Source organism: Canis lupus, chromosome 4, assembly GCF_003254725.2.
Source record: "Canis lupus dingo isolate Sandy chromosome 4, ASM325472v2, whole genome shotgun sequence".
In the NCBI taxonomy this organism is placed as follows: domain Eukaryota; kingdom Metazoa; phylum Chordata; class Mammalia; order Carnivora; family Canidae; genus Canis; species Canis lupus.
In genome coordinates this window covers 58,897,436-58,914,513 of record NC_064246.1, presented here as the reverse complement: position 1 = coordinate 58,914,513, position 17,078 = coordinate 58,897,436, and the positions used below count along the sequence as shown (strand labels likewise).

At 41.8% G+C, this 17,078-nt stretch overlaps 1 protein-coding gene across 1 annotated transcript; it reads right to left on the bottom strand.

Annotated features, from left to right (window-relative positions):
• Positions 1-3,208: 3,208 nt before the first annotated feature.
• Positions 3,209-13,048, bottom strand: RBM22 (RNA binding motif protein 22). Its single transcript, XM_025434509.3, has 11 exons — positions 12,651-13,048; positions 12,154-12,207; positions 11,181-11,210; positions 10,442-10,574; positions 9,115-9,215; positions 8,843-9,015; positions 7,804-8,004; positions 6,468-6,632; positions 5,649-5,737; positions 5,308-5,439; positions 3,209-4,320 (listed from the first exon to the last, which is right to left on the bottom strand). The coding sequence occupies exons 1-11, from the start codon at positions 12,702-12,704 to the stop codon at positions 4,190-4,192; spliced, it is 1,263 nt and encodes a 420-aa protein (XP_025290294.1). The 5' UTR covers positions 12,705-13,048; the 3' UTR covers positions 3,209-4,189.
• Between the last annotated feature and the right edge of the window lie 4,030 nt (positions 13,049-17,078).

The following is a 17,078-nucleotide window of genomic DNA, read 5'->3' as shown; positions in this document are numbered from 1 at the left end:
ACATTAGGACATAGGCAGACTTGGATTAAGTATTTGCAAACATGACAGAGGACGAATATCTAAAATATATATAGATCTATGTATATTCTATAAATAAAAAGGCAGCCAAAAAATGGCCTAAATTCTTGAACAGATATTTCACAAAAGAAGAGATATAAATGACCAATAACTACTTGAAAAGGTACTCAACTTCTTTGTCAAAATGGATATGCAAATTGAAACCACAATGAAATACTATGATACACCCACCAGAATGGCTAACAGTCAAAAGAGTTTTTACATCAAATTTTGTTGATGTTGTAGAGCAACTGGAACTTTTGTTGGTGGGAATGTAAAATGGTTCTACCACTTTGGGAAAACGCCTAACAATTTCTTTTAAAACTAAACAGGCATCATCAGCCCTATGATCCAGGATTTCACTCTATTTATTCAAGAGAAATAAAAACATATATTCGCAAAAAAAAAAAATGTGTACAAGGATGTCCATAGCAGCATTAATTCATGATAGCAAAAAGTTGATAGGTAAGTGATGGTATTATCATACAGTGGAATGCTACTCAACAATAAAAAGGATTTATACACAACATCATGGATGATCCTTCAAAACATCATGTTGTTGGAAAGAAGCCAAGTACAGAGTTTACAATGCATGATTCCATTTATATAAAGTTTTAAAATAAGTAAAACTAATCTACAGTGAAAAAATCAGAACAGTAGTTGCCTCTGGAGATTGGGGGTGGGGGCGGTAGGTATTGACAGGGGGAATTTTTCTGGAATTATGGTAATGTTCTACATCTTGACAGGGATTTGAGTCACATAAGATGGACACCTCATCAAAATTCTTGAATAGCATACTCAAGATCTGTGCATTACAATCTATGTAAATTCTACCTAGAAAAGCTACAAATACTGAACTCTGGCTAATTATATAAATGCGTAAGTGCTTCAAAGAGAAGTATACTGATGTCTTCAATTTACTCTGAAATGCATAAGAAAGATTGACAGATGCATAAAGGAATACAGATATGTGATGAAGCAAATATGGCCAAATGTTAATTGTGGATCTAGTTAGTGGATATATGACTGCTCACAGTAAGATTCATTCAAACTTCCTGTAGGTTAGAAAATTTTTATAATAAAAATGTTAGGGAGAATACAAAGACTAGAGGAACTCTGGGGAAAAACTTATTCTAATCTTAGAAAGCCATTTCATCCTATACCAGTCTTTCTCAGAGGGTTGTCTGCCTCACCAACTTACTTAGATCCACTGAAGGAACTTATCTACTGAGGTTTAAGAACTAATGTTCTAAATCCCTATCCTGCAGGATTTCACTCCACACCCAGAGCATCAAATGCTACTTCATCACCAACGCCCAAATCTTGATCTTTCTTAAGCTCCAATTCCCTTTAGGCTGGGGATTGCCACCGGTCTCCTAGGTAACTTAAACTTACCAAAATCCACATTGGATCATTTTCTTATCCTTACTTCCCAATCTCACTCTCTTCCCCTACCCATCTTTCTGTCAGGAAAAGGCATCCTTCCACCATTTGACCAAACAAGAGACTGGGGGGTCATCCTAGACTCCTCTTTCACTTCCATTTATTTCAGGATACAGTCGTTCACTGACTTGGCTTCTAAAACATGTTACATCACTCTTTGTCCTATGAGCAGTCACTGTCATGAGCAGTTCAGTTGTCATGATGTTGTACTTTCTGGGCCTTCTCCATATGAGGACCTCAAAATACTATAGGCAGTGAGAAGGGTTAGGAGGTGAGGCAATAGGACAAGTAAACAGAGGTTAAGTAATGTGCCCAAGGGCACAACACTGGGAGGTGCTGAAGGGAGGACTGAACACAGTAACCTGGCTCCAGAGTCTGTTTAAACCATGACTCGGAAGAAAAAAAAAAAAAAAAAAAAAAACCATGACTCGGTATAAATAAAACTGGGGTTTCTCTTTTTTGTGTGACGAGAGTCAACGACATCTCTGTTATAAGTAACACTAGCTGCTGTAACAGATAAACCCCCAGGTCTCAGTAGCTTACTCCAACAAAAATTCCTCCCATCACAGTGCTCTCTTCAGAGCAGTGAAGAGAACCCAGGCTCCTTCCATCTTCCTCCCTCCATGGGAGGGATATTAGCGAGATGGGGAAAGAACTCAGAGGATTAAGCAAGAGGTTTTTACAGACCTGGTCTGGGAATGCAAAGGTTACTTTTCACCAAGTGTGCCCCCAGCTGTGTACCCTGGAGGAAAAGGAAATGGAGTTGGTTAAGTACCAAAGAGTTTTTGTCAGAATCTAATTGCTCTTAATTTTGATTCACTCAAGAAAGATTGAGCAGTTTTTATACTTCAATTTATGCTGGCATATTATGCTTTTCAAAAAAATAAATATCCATAGCCAGGCAGTGCACAAAATTTAGAATCTCCTCCTTCTCAAAAAGGCAAGAATATACAATTGGAGTCATATTTACATATGTATATGTATACATGTACAGGTAAAATCAAACTTGGCAATTATTAAAACATTACATGTTATCCACATCTTATTCACAAATTGGCTAAAAATCTTTTACATATTCAAAAGTATGCCAAAAACAAACCCAACCCTACCCAAAATGGTGTCATAACACTTGGAAGTAACCTCATTAGTTCACATTTGGTACTACTAGAAATTAAATCAAAATTTCTAAGTCCTTCTAAATTAACTTTTAGATCTTAAAAAAAAAACAAACCCTCAAAAAACAAAACAAAAAGATGCTCAAGATGAAGTGCTCTAGAGGAAAAAAAAAGTTCTCCAGAGAGGCTAAAAATGGTTATATGAGTTATGTCCATCCCATAAATATATAGACATTTTAGGTACATGACACGGAATTGGCTTCAGGAAAAGTTGATTTTTAGATAACTTTTGCTTGTTTCCCTTTAAAATGACTTGTATAGTATGGCAATGACTTTTTAAAGTTACCACTTATCAACCACCACATGGCAGGCTCTGCATTGAGTGCCCTCTGTGCATTATCTTATTTCAGCCTCACAACCATAAGTACTTAATAAAAAGGCCTGGGCTTTCTTCCCATTGTAGAATGGATACAGAGATAAAAATCAAAACAGCCTAAAGCCAAAAATGTACTGGTTTCTAACTTCTACTGACCTCCAGGTGAGCTACCAAAGGATACAGAAAACAAAAATCTAGAAATAAGCCTATGACAAGGTTTGGAAAATTGACCCGTTTTAATTTTTTAAAAACAAAAAACACAACACAACATCAAATTATTTTTACCAACTACAATTCAGTTATATCCAAACATTCTAAGACCAAACAGAGTCCCCTGCCCAGAAGCGGGGGCTGAAGACACATGAAGGTGAATGCTGGAGGTGACAGTCCCAGCTGCAGGTCACAAGTCTTCCAACACGCGCCCATGCCTTTTGTCTCACAGTTTGTTCACGTGTTTTACAGGAAGCTCTTTAAAAAGAATTTCATCCCAGACACCAGATTCCTTCAATGATACACAGCTCCATGACATTTGTGTTTCCATCCAATTGACAGGAATAAAAAGCATTTTTTGTTTTTGCCTTGTTTTGGTAGCGCAGAGAGAGAAAACTATCCGCCAGATTCCTTTAGTAATAAATGAGGAAAGGAGAGGTAAGAAAAGATCTGGGCTGTGCTGGGTGCTGGCTTCTACTTGTCTCTTTTTGAGAATGTGACTTCTGAAGTGTTAAATCACACTCATGCCACTACAATGATTAGTACTAGTAATCTTTTTTCAGATGATAAAAAGGAAAAATACCCACTGGACATAAAAATGGTCAAAAAGATTTTACTGCAGGTCAATTCCACCCCCCCCCCCCCAAAAAAAGATACAAAATGAACATATAATTGGGATGGTAACTCAGTTAGACATTCCAATTCACCCGGTTGCTTGTTCACCAGAGAAATAAGGAGAACAGGCGATAAGTTTTATTAGTATGTTAGAGTAGTAACCAGATGTGTTAATGGCAGCTTATTTGAGGTCCATCAATCCTTGGAATACGTGTAGGAAAGCATGGCTATCCTTCTCCGACTGCCCACATCTGAACACATTCAGCTACCATGGAAACTACAAAGGAAGGAAAAATATATTTATTCCAAGATTCATGTACTGGGATTCTGAAGCGCCCTTTCTTCTGTAAAGCCCCGGAGTGGTGATAATGTGCTAGGGACTGCTGTGTTTCCCAGCATGAGCTCCCATCCTCTGAGGGTCCTGAGAAGGATAGTGGATTGGTCCTGGAGCCCTCATGAAAGGAGGGGGTGGTCCCATTGGGTGGAACATGTGTGGCCCAAAACCTGCAGATGGGAGAGGACAAATTTGTTAGGCTTGCACTTTCCTTGACAACCTTTCAAACCTCTGAATCTTTCTATGGTTAAAAGCACCTACACATGAATCAAAATGAGAAGGGACTTCAAAAAAACATCAGTTCCCAGACTTGCTTAGGAACATCTACCTGTAGTACTTCCTTGGTTTGAGAAACCTGTCCCCTCACACCAGACTACAAGTCCTCACACAGGACTCAAGCAAGGTATCCAATACTGTGTCATCTGAGCCTTTGGTGTTTATGGAACACACAATGCCTACTGGACAGGATTCAATCAGGATTTGGGAGGGGGAAGAAATCACTCTGAGGCAAGACCCTGTCACCACCAATATCAATGCTTTATACTAGAATGGAGGGTGTTCAGAAACCAGGACTTGGTTAGAGAGGATGAGGACTCTGCCACAGGAGAACTAGCTATTTGTCATTTACCTACACTCTTCACATTGTCATGGACAGCTTCTAGAGCAGCATGATACACTGTGCTGATCCCTGAACTGTTTATTACTGCCCCCTACTTGCCCCCAAAGATAAAGCCAAATGTAACTTGAGCCAAAATTTAACTTAATTACGAAACCAAGCACACTGTTTAGTTCATGTGATACATTTTTGGAACAAGATTTTCTTAGTAAATTTACATCCTGGCACAAACCCTGTATCTTATATCCTAGAGCAATGACACTTTAAGACATCATTTAGGATTCAGTTCAGAACAGGGAACAAACTGATGATATAGATCACTATAATATAGTAACTCCCATATCTGAGTATACATAACCTTGGCAGGCCAGGAAAAAAAAATCACAGATCAGGGATCCTAACAAATCAGGTTTACTTGCATACCTCTATGGGGCAAACTCAAAGGATTTAGACACGATAATGAGGTGTGAAGACAGGACTCTCACAAGGATTTTTCTGGGCTAAGTTAGACCTATTTACTGAGAAGAAAGATGCACGTTACCTGGGGGTGGGGGTGGGGCAATACCAGGGGGAGGTGGCAGTGCAATGTTCACCACAGCTGGAGGACCACTCGGGGGCAGGTTGAAGTAGTTGGCAGAGGCTTCTTCTTCTGCTGCAGGAGGAGGAGGAAGAGCTGGAGAACAGAAAACAGCCAACAGTTAGAGGGGAGACAACTGTGCAACACTGTTTCTACCTCCTGTTAGTCCTGGGCTCCTGCTGGGAGAGAAAGGCTGCTGCAGGAACCAGAGACCTAGCTGGTCTCCCTTCATACTGAGGAACATCAGGGCAGTGTGAGCATCCCATGTCAGCAGGCTACTGGGTAGGCAGAAAGTCTGCACTCACCTCCTGGCAGTCCCGGAACGGGCTCTAGCTTGATCCCAGAGTCTGTGGTCCCATCCTTCTCTTTTTCTTTTCCTCTGGCTGCTTGGGACCTAGAAGACACAGACACATACGACATCAACACTTGGTCCCACCTTCTCTCATACCTCTGCTTCTCATATTTCTTAGGGAAGCGGAGATCCTTTGCTCCTTGCCTCCTCTTTGGCAAACACTCTTTCCCCATAAATGCCACAGTGCAGAGTGGATAAAAGCAAATGTTTTGAAGCCATAAAGACCTAGATCCAAAATCTGCTGGAAATGTTGTACAGATGAGAAGCTACCTCTGTGTTGTTTGGCATAGCGCTAATTACTTGGCACACTAGAAGCATGGTCAGGGGCACTGCTGTTCTCAGTGATTTCCTTCCTGCTGGAAACATGTTCTCCCTTTGAACCTTCAGGGCATTTCAACCTGAGTCTCTTATGCAATCATCACTTTCAAACTTAAATAACCTATTCTTCTCCATTGGACAACCTCTAGAGGGCCGAATCTAGGTCTAAGGCATCACATCCACTTTTATACCCCGGTATCACACTTGGCCTACAATACCTAGTCACAAAAAACACAAACCTTCAAAGGAGTAGATTACCACATCAAAATCCTGAATAAACTTTCCAAGTAGGATCTTCCCAATGTCCACAGCACTGAAGTGTTAGAAAATGAAATACTCTTCTTAAAGGTCCTACTGGCTTAAACCTGTTCACCAAAAACATACTAGTCCCCAGATAATGGAACACATTCTTAAAAACCTCAGTAAAGCTATTTTAAAATAGTCTAATTCTCACCTTCCCCATTTCACGTTGAGTCTACGGCCATTGACAATCAACTTATTAAAGGACTTCTCCGCAGCCACCTCTGCAGCCTGCCTCGTGGCAAACTGGATGAACGCACACTGCTGTCTTTGCACAACAGTGATCGTCCGGATTTCTCCAAACTGGTAGAAGTGATTTCTGAAGGGGTAAAAAGGCAGAGAAACAGGAGAGTTAGGGATACTCTCCCAGGAGGTTGCAATGGATGATTAATCACTTTTCCACTGATTTACAAGGCAGGGGGCCCCATGGTTATGTGTCTAATCATCTGCAGGTTAGTCCCTCCAATATCCTGCTGTATCGTGGGTGCTACTTACGGAGATTAAGAAAAATGAGTAAATAATGGTTTACAAACATGTCAGAGGTTTTCCTCATGGAGAAAAAGGGAGCTCCAGGAGGTTCCTTTGGGACCCTAAACCCTATATAAGGATCTGGCAAACCACAGCCCCCCATGGCCCATGAGCCAAGAACATTAAAAAAAAAAAAAATTTAAGGTTGCAAAACGACAATGACAATGATGGCAAAAGGGAGGAGGAGGAGGAGCAGGGAAACATCTGCCAGTCTAGCTCACTTAGACCAGATTTAACGGAGAAGGCTACCAAGGACGTGTTATACACGTATAGGAGATTCTTCATTTTATCTCTTTGCAAGAGGTAATTCCTATCACTATCTGTCCAGATGTCTCATCTAGCCAAGCAAAATACAAGCCAAGGATAATACAAATAACACCAAATACAAATCTCTTTAAAAAGACAACAATTTAAAACATGTTTTATAATTGCCAAGTTCTCTCTCTCTGACATAATCATACTGAGATATATGCCTTATTTTAAAAATTCTAATTAGCTACTAGATCAAATAGAATTTCACACAAGGGATACCTGGGATGCCCACTTAAGCATCCGACTCTTGATTTAGGCTCAGGTCACGATCTCAGGGTTATGAGATTAAGCCATATGTTGGCTCCATGCTCAGCATGGAGCCTGTTTAAGATTTTCTCTCTCCCTCTCTGCCTTGCATTTGCATCTCCTTGCTCCCCGCTGTGTACTCTCTCACTTAAAAAAAAAAAAAAAAGAAGAAGAATCTCATGTAATTATTATCATATGCAAGGACCAAGCAACCACTGTCGATGAACATTACTCTGGCATTGGAAAGGACAATTTTATAAAAATTCTAGTCAGCATGATACTAACTTCAGAGTGGCTAAAGAAAAATGTTTTTTTACACAGAATTATCATGCTTGTCTGTGTTTTTGCCAAGAAAGTATTCCCGGACAGTTAAAAGCAGAAAGAGCTCATAAAATTTTACAAACCTTAGATCGGTCTCAGTAATAGTATCGCCCAGACCACCAACATATAGTGTGGTGATAGTCTTGTCCTCTGGCGGGTCCAGACGAGGCATTGTGGAAGCTCGCTTTAGAAGCTTATCTGCCACAGGGTCATTGATACCATAATATCGGTCTTTAATGTTCTGATCAGCAAGGGGGTCATCTGGATCTGTTGGTTTTTCATGTCTATGGTTCAAGAAAGAACAGCACATGAAGGTGCAACAAAGGAAGATAATTTACAGGTATCACCCAACAGTAGCTATATATACAGGCTCAGAAATGCCTTTTGAACTAGAAATCACCACCCTACCAAAACATATTATCATGACAGAGCTAATACTAAAGGATTCACTATAATCACACAAAGACTTGCCAGCCTCCTAAAAGCCATTTAAATAATGGCCATCCAGAGTAACAGTGTTTCCCTACCAGAGTATACTTTTTGCACAATCCGCTCTAAAACAAAAAGTAACCAAAAACATGGGTACCCTTCTCTAGGTCAATGGTTCTTAATGTATCTGAGGTCTTGCATTACACTGAGAGTCTTATTAAAGCTAGAAACCAGCCCCAGAAAAAAAGTCCCCCGCCCCCTGTGGGTGTGGAGTCAACCAACCCCAAGTCAAGAACTCCTAATCCAGATGCTTGGCAGTCTTGACTAAAACATGCTCATACACCCTTTAGCGGTCTGGCCTTTACTGGACTTCAACTATGCACTGAGATTCAAGCTAGTTATACTATGATAGTGATGACTTACCTCTCAGGTGGAAACTTCTAGAGTCAATATCTATATTATATGGCATAACAAACTTAGTTTCCCAAAGCCTGGTTACAATTAAGTCCCGTTACAAGTAAGAACAACAATTTAAACAAGGTCTTCTAAATGTAATAGCCCTAAGACATGAAATCTACCTCACTAGTTGTATAAACTTGTAGATTTTGAAGCAGAAATAGTTTAAGCTAGCTTCCATTTCTTAGATGACTAATTATCTGAAAGCTAATAATGAAAATGCAATTCAGCTCTTGCCTGTATGGACATTCCTCTCCTCTCTTACATTCTCCTTTTACCCAGAAGGAGCAAATGTGGGGTCGATTCCTCTTGTAGTAGGGTGTGGTCCGGGCCAGCTTGAGCAGCATGTCACTGGTGGATGTAGCTTTCCCCAACATGCCAACTGGTCGCGTTCCATCAGAGTTAGAAATCTATAGAGGGATGACAAGTTCAAAAGATAAATTATGTAGACTGTCAATCCACTAGGATTCTACCAAAAATAAAATTACATCAAGAAAGTGGCAGCATACTTCTCTCTCCATATTCTGTGTGTAGTACTCTTTGTTGACATCTGACTTTGGCATGTCATCCTTAAAAGACAATCCTGCATCACGAACCTGGATGGGCAGGCCTAGTCCAAAAGAAAAGAGGAAAAAACCCTCAAACAAACATTAAAACAAATCCATACTGAACCTGCACATGGAATACAACATCATTATTCCCTTCTCTAGCTTCCTAAGTATTGGAGGCTTTATTTTTCTTCAAAATTTTCATTACCATCAGATCAAAATTACCATAGAGAGTTCTATGAAACTGTCCAAATTCTTGAGCTGTCATGAAATTTGAAATCAGTGTTTTAGAACATATTTTAGATGAACAACATTTGCTTACAGTCAGACTCGACCTGTAATTAATAAAGTACCTAGGTTTTATTAGAACAGATTTAAAATAAATGTAAAAAGTGAGTTATTTTTAGGGGTCTTACAGATCCTCTGGATAGTCACAGGCATGTATGAATCACTGTATTCCAGAACCAGAACACTTCTTTTAACAAACATATAAATAATATTACACAATATGTGATCAGGACTCCAATCAGCAATCTTTCTGACCTTAACATATATATAAATTTATATTTTCCCTTTTATTGTATAGTAGAAACTCTTGTTGAAAAAGTATTTTTCTCGGGATCCCTGGGTGGCGCAGCGGTTTAGTGCCTGCCTTTGGCCCAGGGCGTGATCCTGGAGACCCAGGATCGAATCCCACATCGGGCTCCCGGTGCATGGAGCCTGCTTCTCCCTCTGCCTATGTCTCTGCCTCTCTCTCTCTCTGTGGGACTATCATATAAAAAAAAAAAAAAAAAAAGTATTTTTCTCATGAACAAAATGTCACCTGTAGTTAAAAAAACAAAAAAGATCACCCTCAAAAGGAGTTACTCTTAAGTAGTAGCAGTTATAGTATATCAGTCCTAAAAACACAGTTGAGACAAAAACCTAACACAACTGGCTATGCTTCTGGTAGGGACTGTGGGAAAGAGCTTTGGATCTTGAAAGAAGCCCAAGGAAAAGAAATTACCTATTATATGAACAGTGCTTTGGCTATAGGCATGTAAACGAGAGAGGTTTGGGCCAGTTCTGATGAATTCCCAACTTTTCCTTAAGCTCCTCCTGTTGTTCAGAAGGGCTCTAGAATGGCCTAGTATGATTCTCCTCTTCTAGGAAAAGGAGAGCAGAGTGGACACTCCAAAGTGGGGTCAGAGCAGAGATGGGGTGAGAAATAGGAAACAAAAAGACTGATCTGTCATCCACGGCACCTGCATCTGCATGCTTTCAGATCTGTGAGACAGGGCAAACATACCGTACTCAAGGTCCAAAAGGCAGGTCTGACAGACATTCTTCAATTTACTACAGGTTTGGCACACTTCAGTTTTCTTGAAACGCATGCGGACCCCGGGGCACCAGCGAAACACTGTGAATGGCCTGGCACAGATCTGGAAAACAAAGTAAGAGCCACACAGTGTTAATGGTGCTGACCTGGACAATAAGACAAGAGATTTTATAACAATGAGAGGCTGAAAGAAAAGATCCTTGAATGTAGGGTTTAAAAAAGATCTTAGTGATCAAGTAGTCTAAACACCATCTGGTGTTTCAATCCCATTTATAACACCCTTCCCCAAGAGTTAAAAAAATTCACTAGTACAGAAATGAAATATTCAAAGTCATCCCCACACTAGAGGTAACCACCACTAATATGACCATTCATCTTTTTGGGGGGCAATGAGGAGTTACCATATACTCCTTTAAGAATCTTGTGACAGATATGACCTTCTTCCTCTGCTAAAATCCTTATGTGCATTGTCAGACAACACTCAGTATATCATCTCAAGAGGGTTCAAAGTCCATCCACAGACACTAGGTTAAGAATCTTTATATTACAGAGCTCACTTTCTTATCTCTCACACTAAACAGTTAACAGTCAATGAGTATATAAATAATATATGATAGTCTGTGTAGCGCTGATTTTTATTGGAGAACCTCAAAAGCCCAGCAAGTTGGAAAATGAAATTACATCATTACTCTTTAACAGACACACTTACTTTACATTCTTTCCCATACTTTTCTTTGGTCTGAAACAGAAAAAACAGAAAAGAGCAAGTTACAGAAAGATAAAAACTAGACGTCTGCTCCTTCGTCAAAGATAACCGCCAAGAAATGTGTCCGGAGATCCCTGGCATCCTAACGAGGTGGGGGGACCGCCAACTGGAGGTGGCAGAGAGGAGATATACTGTAACCAGCTACTGTGAATTATAATCTCCTAAGAATATTACAGACCTAATACCAGGTAAATGTGTATCTTTCCACTGCCACAATTATTAGGCTCATTTCTGGCTCCCAAGTTCTCTCCCGAAGAATTTAAATTCCTAACAGTTTCCACAGTCCCCAAATCACGGAGGACGTAGCTATGGCCATCCCGTTGTACAACGGTTAGTCAGAGGTAACTACTATAGACTCATCCTGTGCAGATACTCTGTATAGGGTCAATTAAGACCTCTGGGATCCATCACAACACAGCCCTATTCTAATCATTAGATGTTAATTACTGATTATTTTCCCCTCATCTATAAAGATGTGGTTACCTTACACTATAGAGACTAAAGACACCTGGTTAGGAGTCAGGACACCTACTATCTAGTCCTGGTTCTCCTCCTACCTTGCTAAGGTTCCTGGAGTCAGCATATCTGAATTTAAATCCAAGGTCTACTCCTTACTTGCCATATTGAGGAGACAGAGCTGTCTCTGCCTCTGGTTAACAGACCTAACTGCTAGGTAATGCTCAACAAATATTCGCTGTTCTAGTAGGACTCCTACATCTCAGGGCTGCTGCTGAGTTCCAGGGACAGAATAGTAAGCACGACAGTCCTTTGCAAACCGTCCCTACGCTTTGGGCTAGGTCAGTACAGGAGCAACGCATTGTTCTGGCGTAGCTACGAGAAGCATTTCACTGGACAGCGAGCCAATACATAACACTGACAGAACCTGAGAACTCTCGTTTCACGCGCGATCACTCACCATTCGGATATATGGGTTTTCTCCTAGACACGTCTGGCACAGAATGGGGAAGTCCTGGTGAAAATGGGAAATGTGGTTGAGAGCCAGGCCCCGAAGACCCTGCCGTCTCAGCCACACTCGTGGGCACGGGGGGAGGGGAGGCGAGGAGCGGGGCGGGGGTCAGGGCAGGGCAGGAACCCGAGGTCCAGCGCGGGCCCCGCCGCGGGAGGGGGCGCGGCCTGCACTTCCGGCAGGCGGCGCGAGAAGAGACCAGCTCGAAATGAGTGGAGAGGGCGAGGATGGGGAGCGAGCCGGTCCCGGTCCCGGACCCGCGAAGCCCCGTCCCTCCCGGCCGGCGGAGGAGGGCCGCCCTCCAGCCGCCCGCTCCGTGCGAGCTAGGCCGCAGCGCTGGCTCCGTCCCCGCATTCCCTCGGCCGCTCGCCAGCCGCGGCCCAGCCTGCCCGAAGGAGGCCTGGCTCCGCCGCCTCTCTCTGTCCTCCTCGGGCGAGCGTACTCACCGCATCCTCCCAGTTCTGCCTGTTGTAGGTGTTGGAACCCAGAGAGGTCGCCATCTTGAGAGCGTCTGGAGGCAGCGGCGGCTTCCGAGTGGGGAGAGGGGACCGCCACAATCCCGGCAGGCCCCGAGGCTGGCTCCCGGCCCGCTGACGTCTTATTTATGCGTCTCGGGCGCCCTTGGGGGGCGGCGCTTGTGCGTCATGACGTCACCCGGAATTTCTTACCGGTTGGGAGTGCGGGTGGGTGGTACCCTGATGCTTGCTTCGAGTTGGTCGCTGCCTGGGGAGAAGAGCCGCCAGTACAATTGGTTTATTTTAAAGTTGAGCGAAAAAAATAAAGGAACAAGTAAGGAATGAGGGGCTGGGATTAAAACAGACACTTAACTCTGGGAAACGAACAAGGGATGGTGGAAGGGGAGGTGGGCGGGGGGTGGGGGTGACTGGGTGACGGGCACTGGGCGGGATGAGCACTGGGTGTTATGCTGTATGTTGGCAAATTGAACTCCAATAAAACATTTCAAAAATAATAGAACAGCGTTAGCTCCCACGGAGCGCTTACCATGCCCAGCCCTGGGCCCCCGGCTTGCTGTGTCATCTCTTAATTCTCACAAGAACTTCTCGGTGAGGTTGCCAGCTTCACCAAGCAGAAGCACAAACGTCCAGTTGAAGTTCAGATAAACAGCCAACAAATATGTTTGGGACACATTCATACTAAAAACGACTCGGGCATCTGAAAGTCCAGTCTAACTTAACTGGATGTCCTGCATTTTATCTGGCAACCGCTACCCTCTAGGCAAGTATGATTGTCCCTCTTTTATAGAAAAGGAAACCTGGAGTTTAGAGAGATTAAGTAACTAGCGCTTCTGGTGGTGTAGCTAAGGGTGGAACCACAGACCCAAGGACAACAGTACTCTTTTCTGACCTTATGAAATTAAAAAGGGCCTTCTGGATCAACACGTCCGTTGTCACACCGTTTTTTGAACGACTCATTACTGCATTGCCAATATTTTTATGAATTCAAGCTTTCTGTACCATGTCCATAATTTTAACACGCTGTTATTAAACTACCTAATATGTTTAAGTCATCACATTTTTAAAAAAATCAGTTTTAAGGTATAATTTATGAACAGTAAGTTTACCTTGGTATATAGTTATGAATTTTTACATACATTCACTACAAATCGTGAATGGTTCCATCACCCCCAAAAGTTCCTTTGTGACCAAGTAAATTCCTCTCTCCCCACAACGCAGTCCCGGCAACCACTGATTTGTCCTGTTCCTGTAGTTTTGCTGTTTCCAGAATATCATGAGTGGAATCCTATATAGCTTTTTGAGTCTGGCGTCTTTTCTTCCAATATTGTATTTGAGATTCGTCCATATTGTTACATGTATCAGTAACTTGTTCCTTCCTATTGCTGAGAATTTTTATTTTTAAATTTAAACTCAGTTAATTAACATATAATGTTATTAGTTTCGAGGTAGCAGTGATTCATCAGTCCTATATAACACCCAGTGCTCATTACATCACGTGCCCTCCTTAATGCCCATCACCCAGTTACCCCATTCCTCCCCCAGACCCCTGCACCCCTCACTTTGTTTCCTATGATTAAGAGTCTCTTATGGTTCATCTCCCTGATTTCGTCATGTCTGATTTTTTTTCTCCCTTTCCCTATGATCCTGTTTTCTTAACTTCCACATGATATCGTATAATTCTTTCTCCAATTCTTATTTCACTTAGCGTAACATCTTCTCGTTCCATCCATATGGTTGCAAATGGCAATATTTCATTTTTTGATGGCTTCATTTTTGATGGTGTGGTATGTATACCACACCTTATCTTTTCATCTGTCAATGGACATCTGGGCTCTCTCCATAGTTTGGTTGCTGTGGACTTTGCTGCTATAAACATCGGGATGCAGGTGCCCCTTTGGATCACTACATTTGTGTCTTTGGGGTAAATACCTAGTAGTGCAATTACTGGGTTGTAGGGTAGCTCTATTTTCAACTTTTTGAGGAACTTCCAAACTGTTTTCCAGAGTGGCTGCACCAGACTGTATTCCCACCAAAAATGTACGAGTGTTCCCCTTTCTCCACATCCTCGCCAACATCGGTTTCCTGACATGTTAATTTTATATTGCTGAAAATTTTAATGTTTGGTTGTACCAGGGAGGTTAAAAAATCCATATGCCAGTTGACAAACATTTGAGTTGTTCCAGATTTCAATGATTATAAATAAAGCCATTATAAACATTCACATTCATGCTGTTGTATGGCCATACGTTTCATTTGTAAATACCAAGGAGTGGGATTACTTGATCATATGGTAAGTATATGTTTCCTGTATGAGAAAGTTCTTGGATTTATGTTGCCTTCTTGAATCTATGTTATCTTTTTTAAAACGATTTATTTTTTTCTTAGTAGGAGGACGGGTAGAGGGAGAGAGAATCTTAAGCAGGCTTCATGCCCAGTGGATCCTGATGCAGAGTGCAGTCTCACAACCCTGAGATCAAGACCTGAGCAGAAGAGTCAGATGCTTCAACTGAGCCATCTAGGCACCCCTTTTTCATTTTTTATTTTCAAGTAAACTTTATGCCCAGCCTGGAGTTTGAACCCAGGACCCCAAGATCAAGAGTTGCAGGCGCTGCTGACTGAGCCAGCCAGGTGCCCCTATGGTTTGTTATCTTTTGTTAGGTTTTGCAAATTCTTTTAAGTTTTTAAAATCTTTGAGTAATTTCTGCACCCAACCTGGGGCTCAATTCACGACTCCAAGATCAGGAGTTGCATGCTTTTCTGACTTGAGACACCCAGGAGCCCCTGTTTTGCAAACTTAGACATCATTTCTTTAAATACTCTTCTGTCTAGTTTCTTCTCCATCTGGGACTCCAATTATACATATCAGATATTGTTCCATAGATCTTGAATATGGTGTTGTTTCACTAATTTTGCAGGGTGTTCAGTTTGGATCATTTCTATTGACCTTTCTCTAAGTTTCCTGATTATTTCCTCAGCTATGACAAGCCTACTCATGAGCTCATAGAGGATATTCTTCATCTCTGATCCTGTTTTTTTTTTTCAATTTGTCCCTTTTTTATAGTTTCTGCCTCTCTGCTGAAATGTTCATATATATTATCCCTATTTTCAAGTAGATTTTTCAACATGTTAATAGTTTAAGTCCCTGTCTGATAGTTCCAACATCTAGGTCATATCTGTATATGGTCTTATTGTCTATGAAAAATGAGTTTTTCTGGCTTGTCCGTAACTCAAATTTTTTATTAAATACCAGTCATTGCTTGTGTAACAGTAGACTGAAGCAGATAGTATTAATGCTTGGAAATGCAGAGATCTGTTAGGCTATTTGGGATTTGGTCAATCCAGTTAGAAATTGAGCTGGGTTTGGGTTTTATTGTTGCTAAGGTTGCCTTCAGTGCATTACAGATTTCATTTCCTCTAGCCTTATTTTGTGCTTTAGGATGGGGCTAAAAAACTTTTCTCGAGTGTTCATATTTCATCCTTAGCTTTTAGCTGCCTGGCACACCTGTACCATAGTGGTAAGTCTCTATGGCCTTGCATATCCCCCAGCTGCTGTTGTTATTAGCTCCTTGCTAGGCTGGTAGTTGGGAATAGGTTGGGGGTTCTTTGTTCTGGTTCAACTTCATTCTTTAGTAGGTCCTTTGTGGCCAGGCCTTGGGAATGTTTTTTTTCCCTCAACATTCTTGCCCTCCTGTCTGTGGTAGCCAAACCATGACTTGTGTTTGTGGCTGGCCTTGTAGGGGAGAGTTTCCAGTCCTTCCTGCAGTGGTACAACTTTAATGGTTTTGGTTGGTATAAAATCCTGGAGCTCAGGACTAAATCTTGTTCCTTTCCCCCAAGAGTAGAGGATTTTTCTTACCAGGCCCCTGTGCCCTTGGAAGACACAACTTTCTGTTCCTCCCCTAGTAGTTTAGGCCTTTTTCCTCCTTATGAGGGAAGAGCCTGGGCAGGAGGAGGCAAGCTCCCTGCCTTTGCTTTTTTTTTTTTTTTTTTAGAAATTTATTTTTTAATTTTTAGAAATTTAAATTCAATTTGCCAATATATAGTGTAACACCCAGTGCTCATCCCATCAGGTGCCCTCCTCAGTGCCCGTCACCCAGTTACCCCATCTCCCCACCCTCTCCTGGCTTTCCTATAGTAGCAGTAGACCTCTCCTGCATGCCTCCAAACCAAGGACACTCTGAGGAGCTCCAGGATCCTCCCCTCCTTGTAGGTCTTTCTCATGAATACCCGCTGGAGGTTTTGAAAAGAGCTTATGAGTGCATGCAAGCTCCTAATGTCTTAGGCTCCCAGGGATTTTATGCTGTCATGTTAGCCTAAATTTGGCCTTTTTAACCATTCTTTAAGATTTTCGTTGATTTTCTCTTACCTATTCGTATCATGGTCCACACTTCTTCCCGT

Coding starts and splice junctions, on each gene's coding strand:
- RBM22 (XM_025434509.3), bottom strand. CDS start 12,704: ATGGCGACCTCTCTGGGTTCCAACACCTACAACAGGCAGAACTGGGAG. Junction 6,633..7,803: donor ATTACTGAGACCGATCTAAG/GTTTGTAAAATT, acceptor TTACCCCTTCAG/AAATCACTTCTACCAGTTTG. Junction 5,738..6,467: donor CTCAACGTGAAATGGGGAAG/GTGAGAATTAGA, acceptor TGTGTCTTCTAG/GTCCCAAGCAGCCAGAGGAA.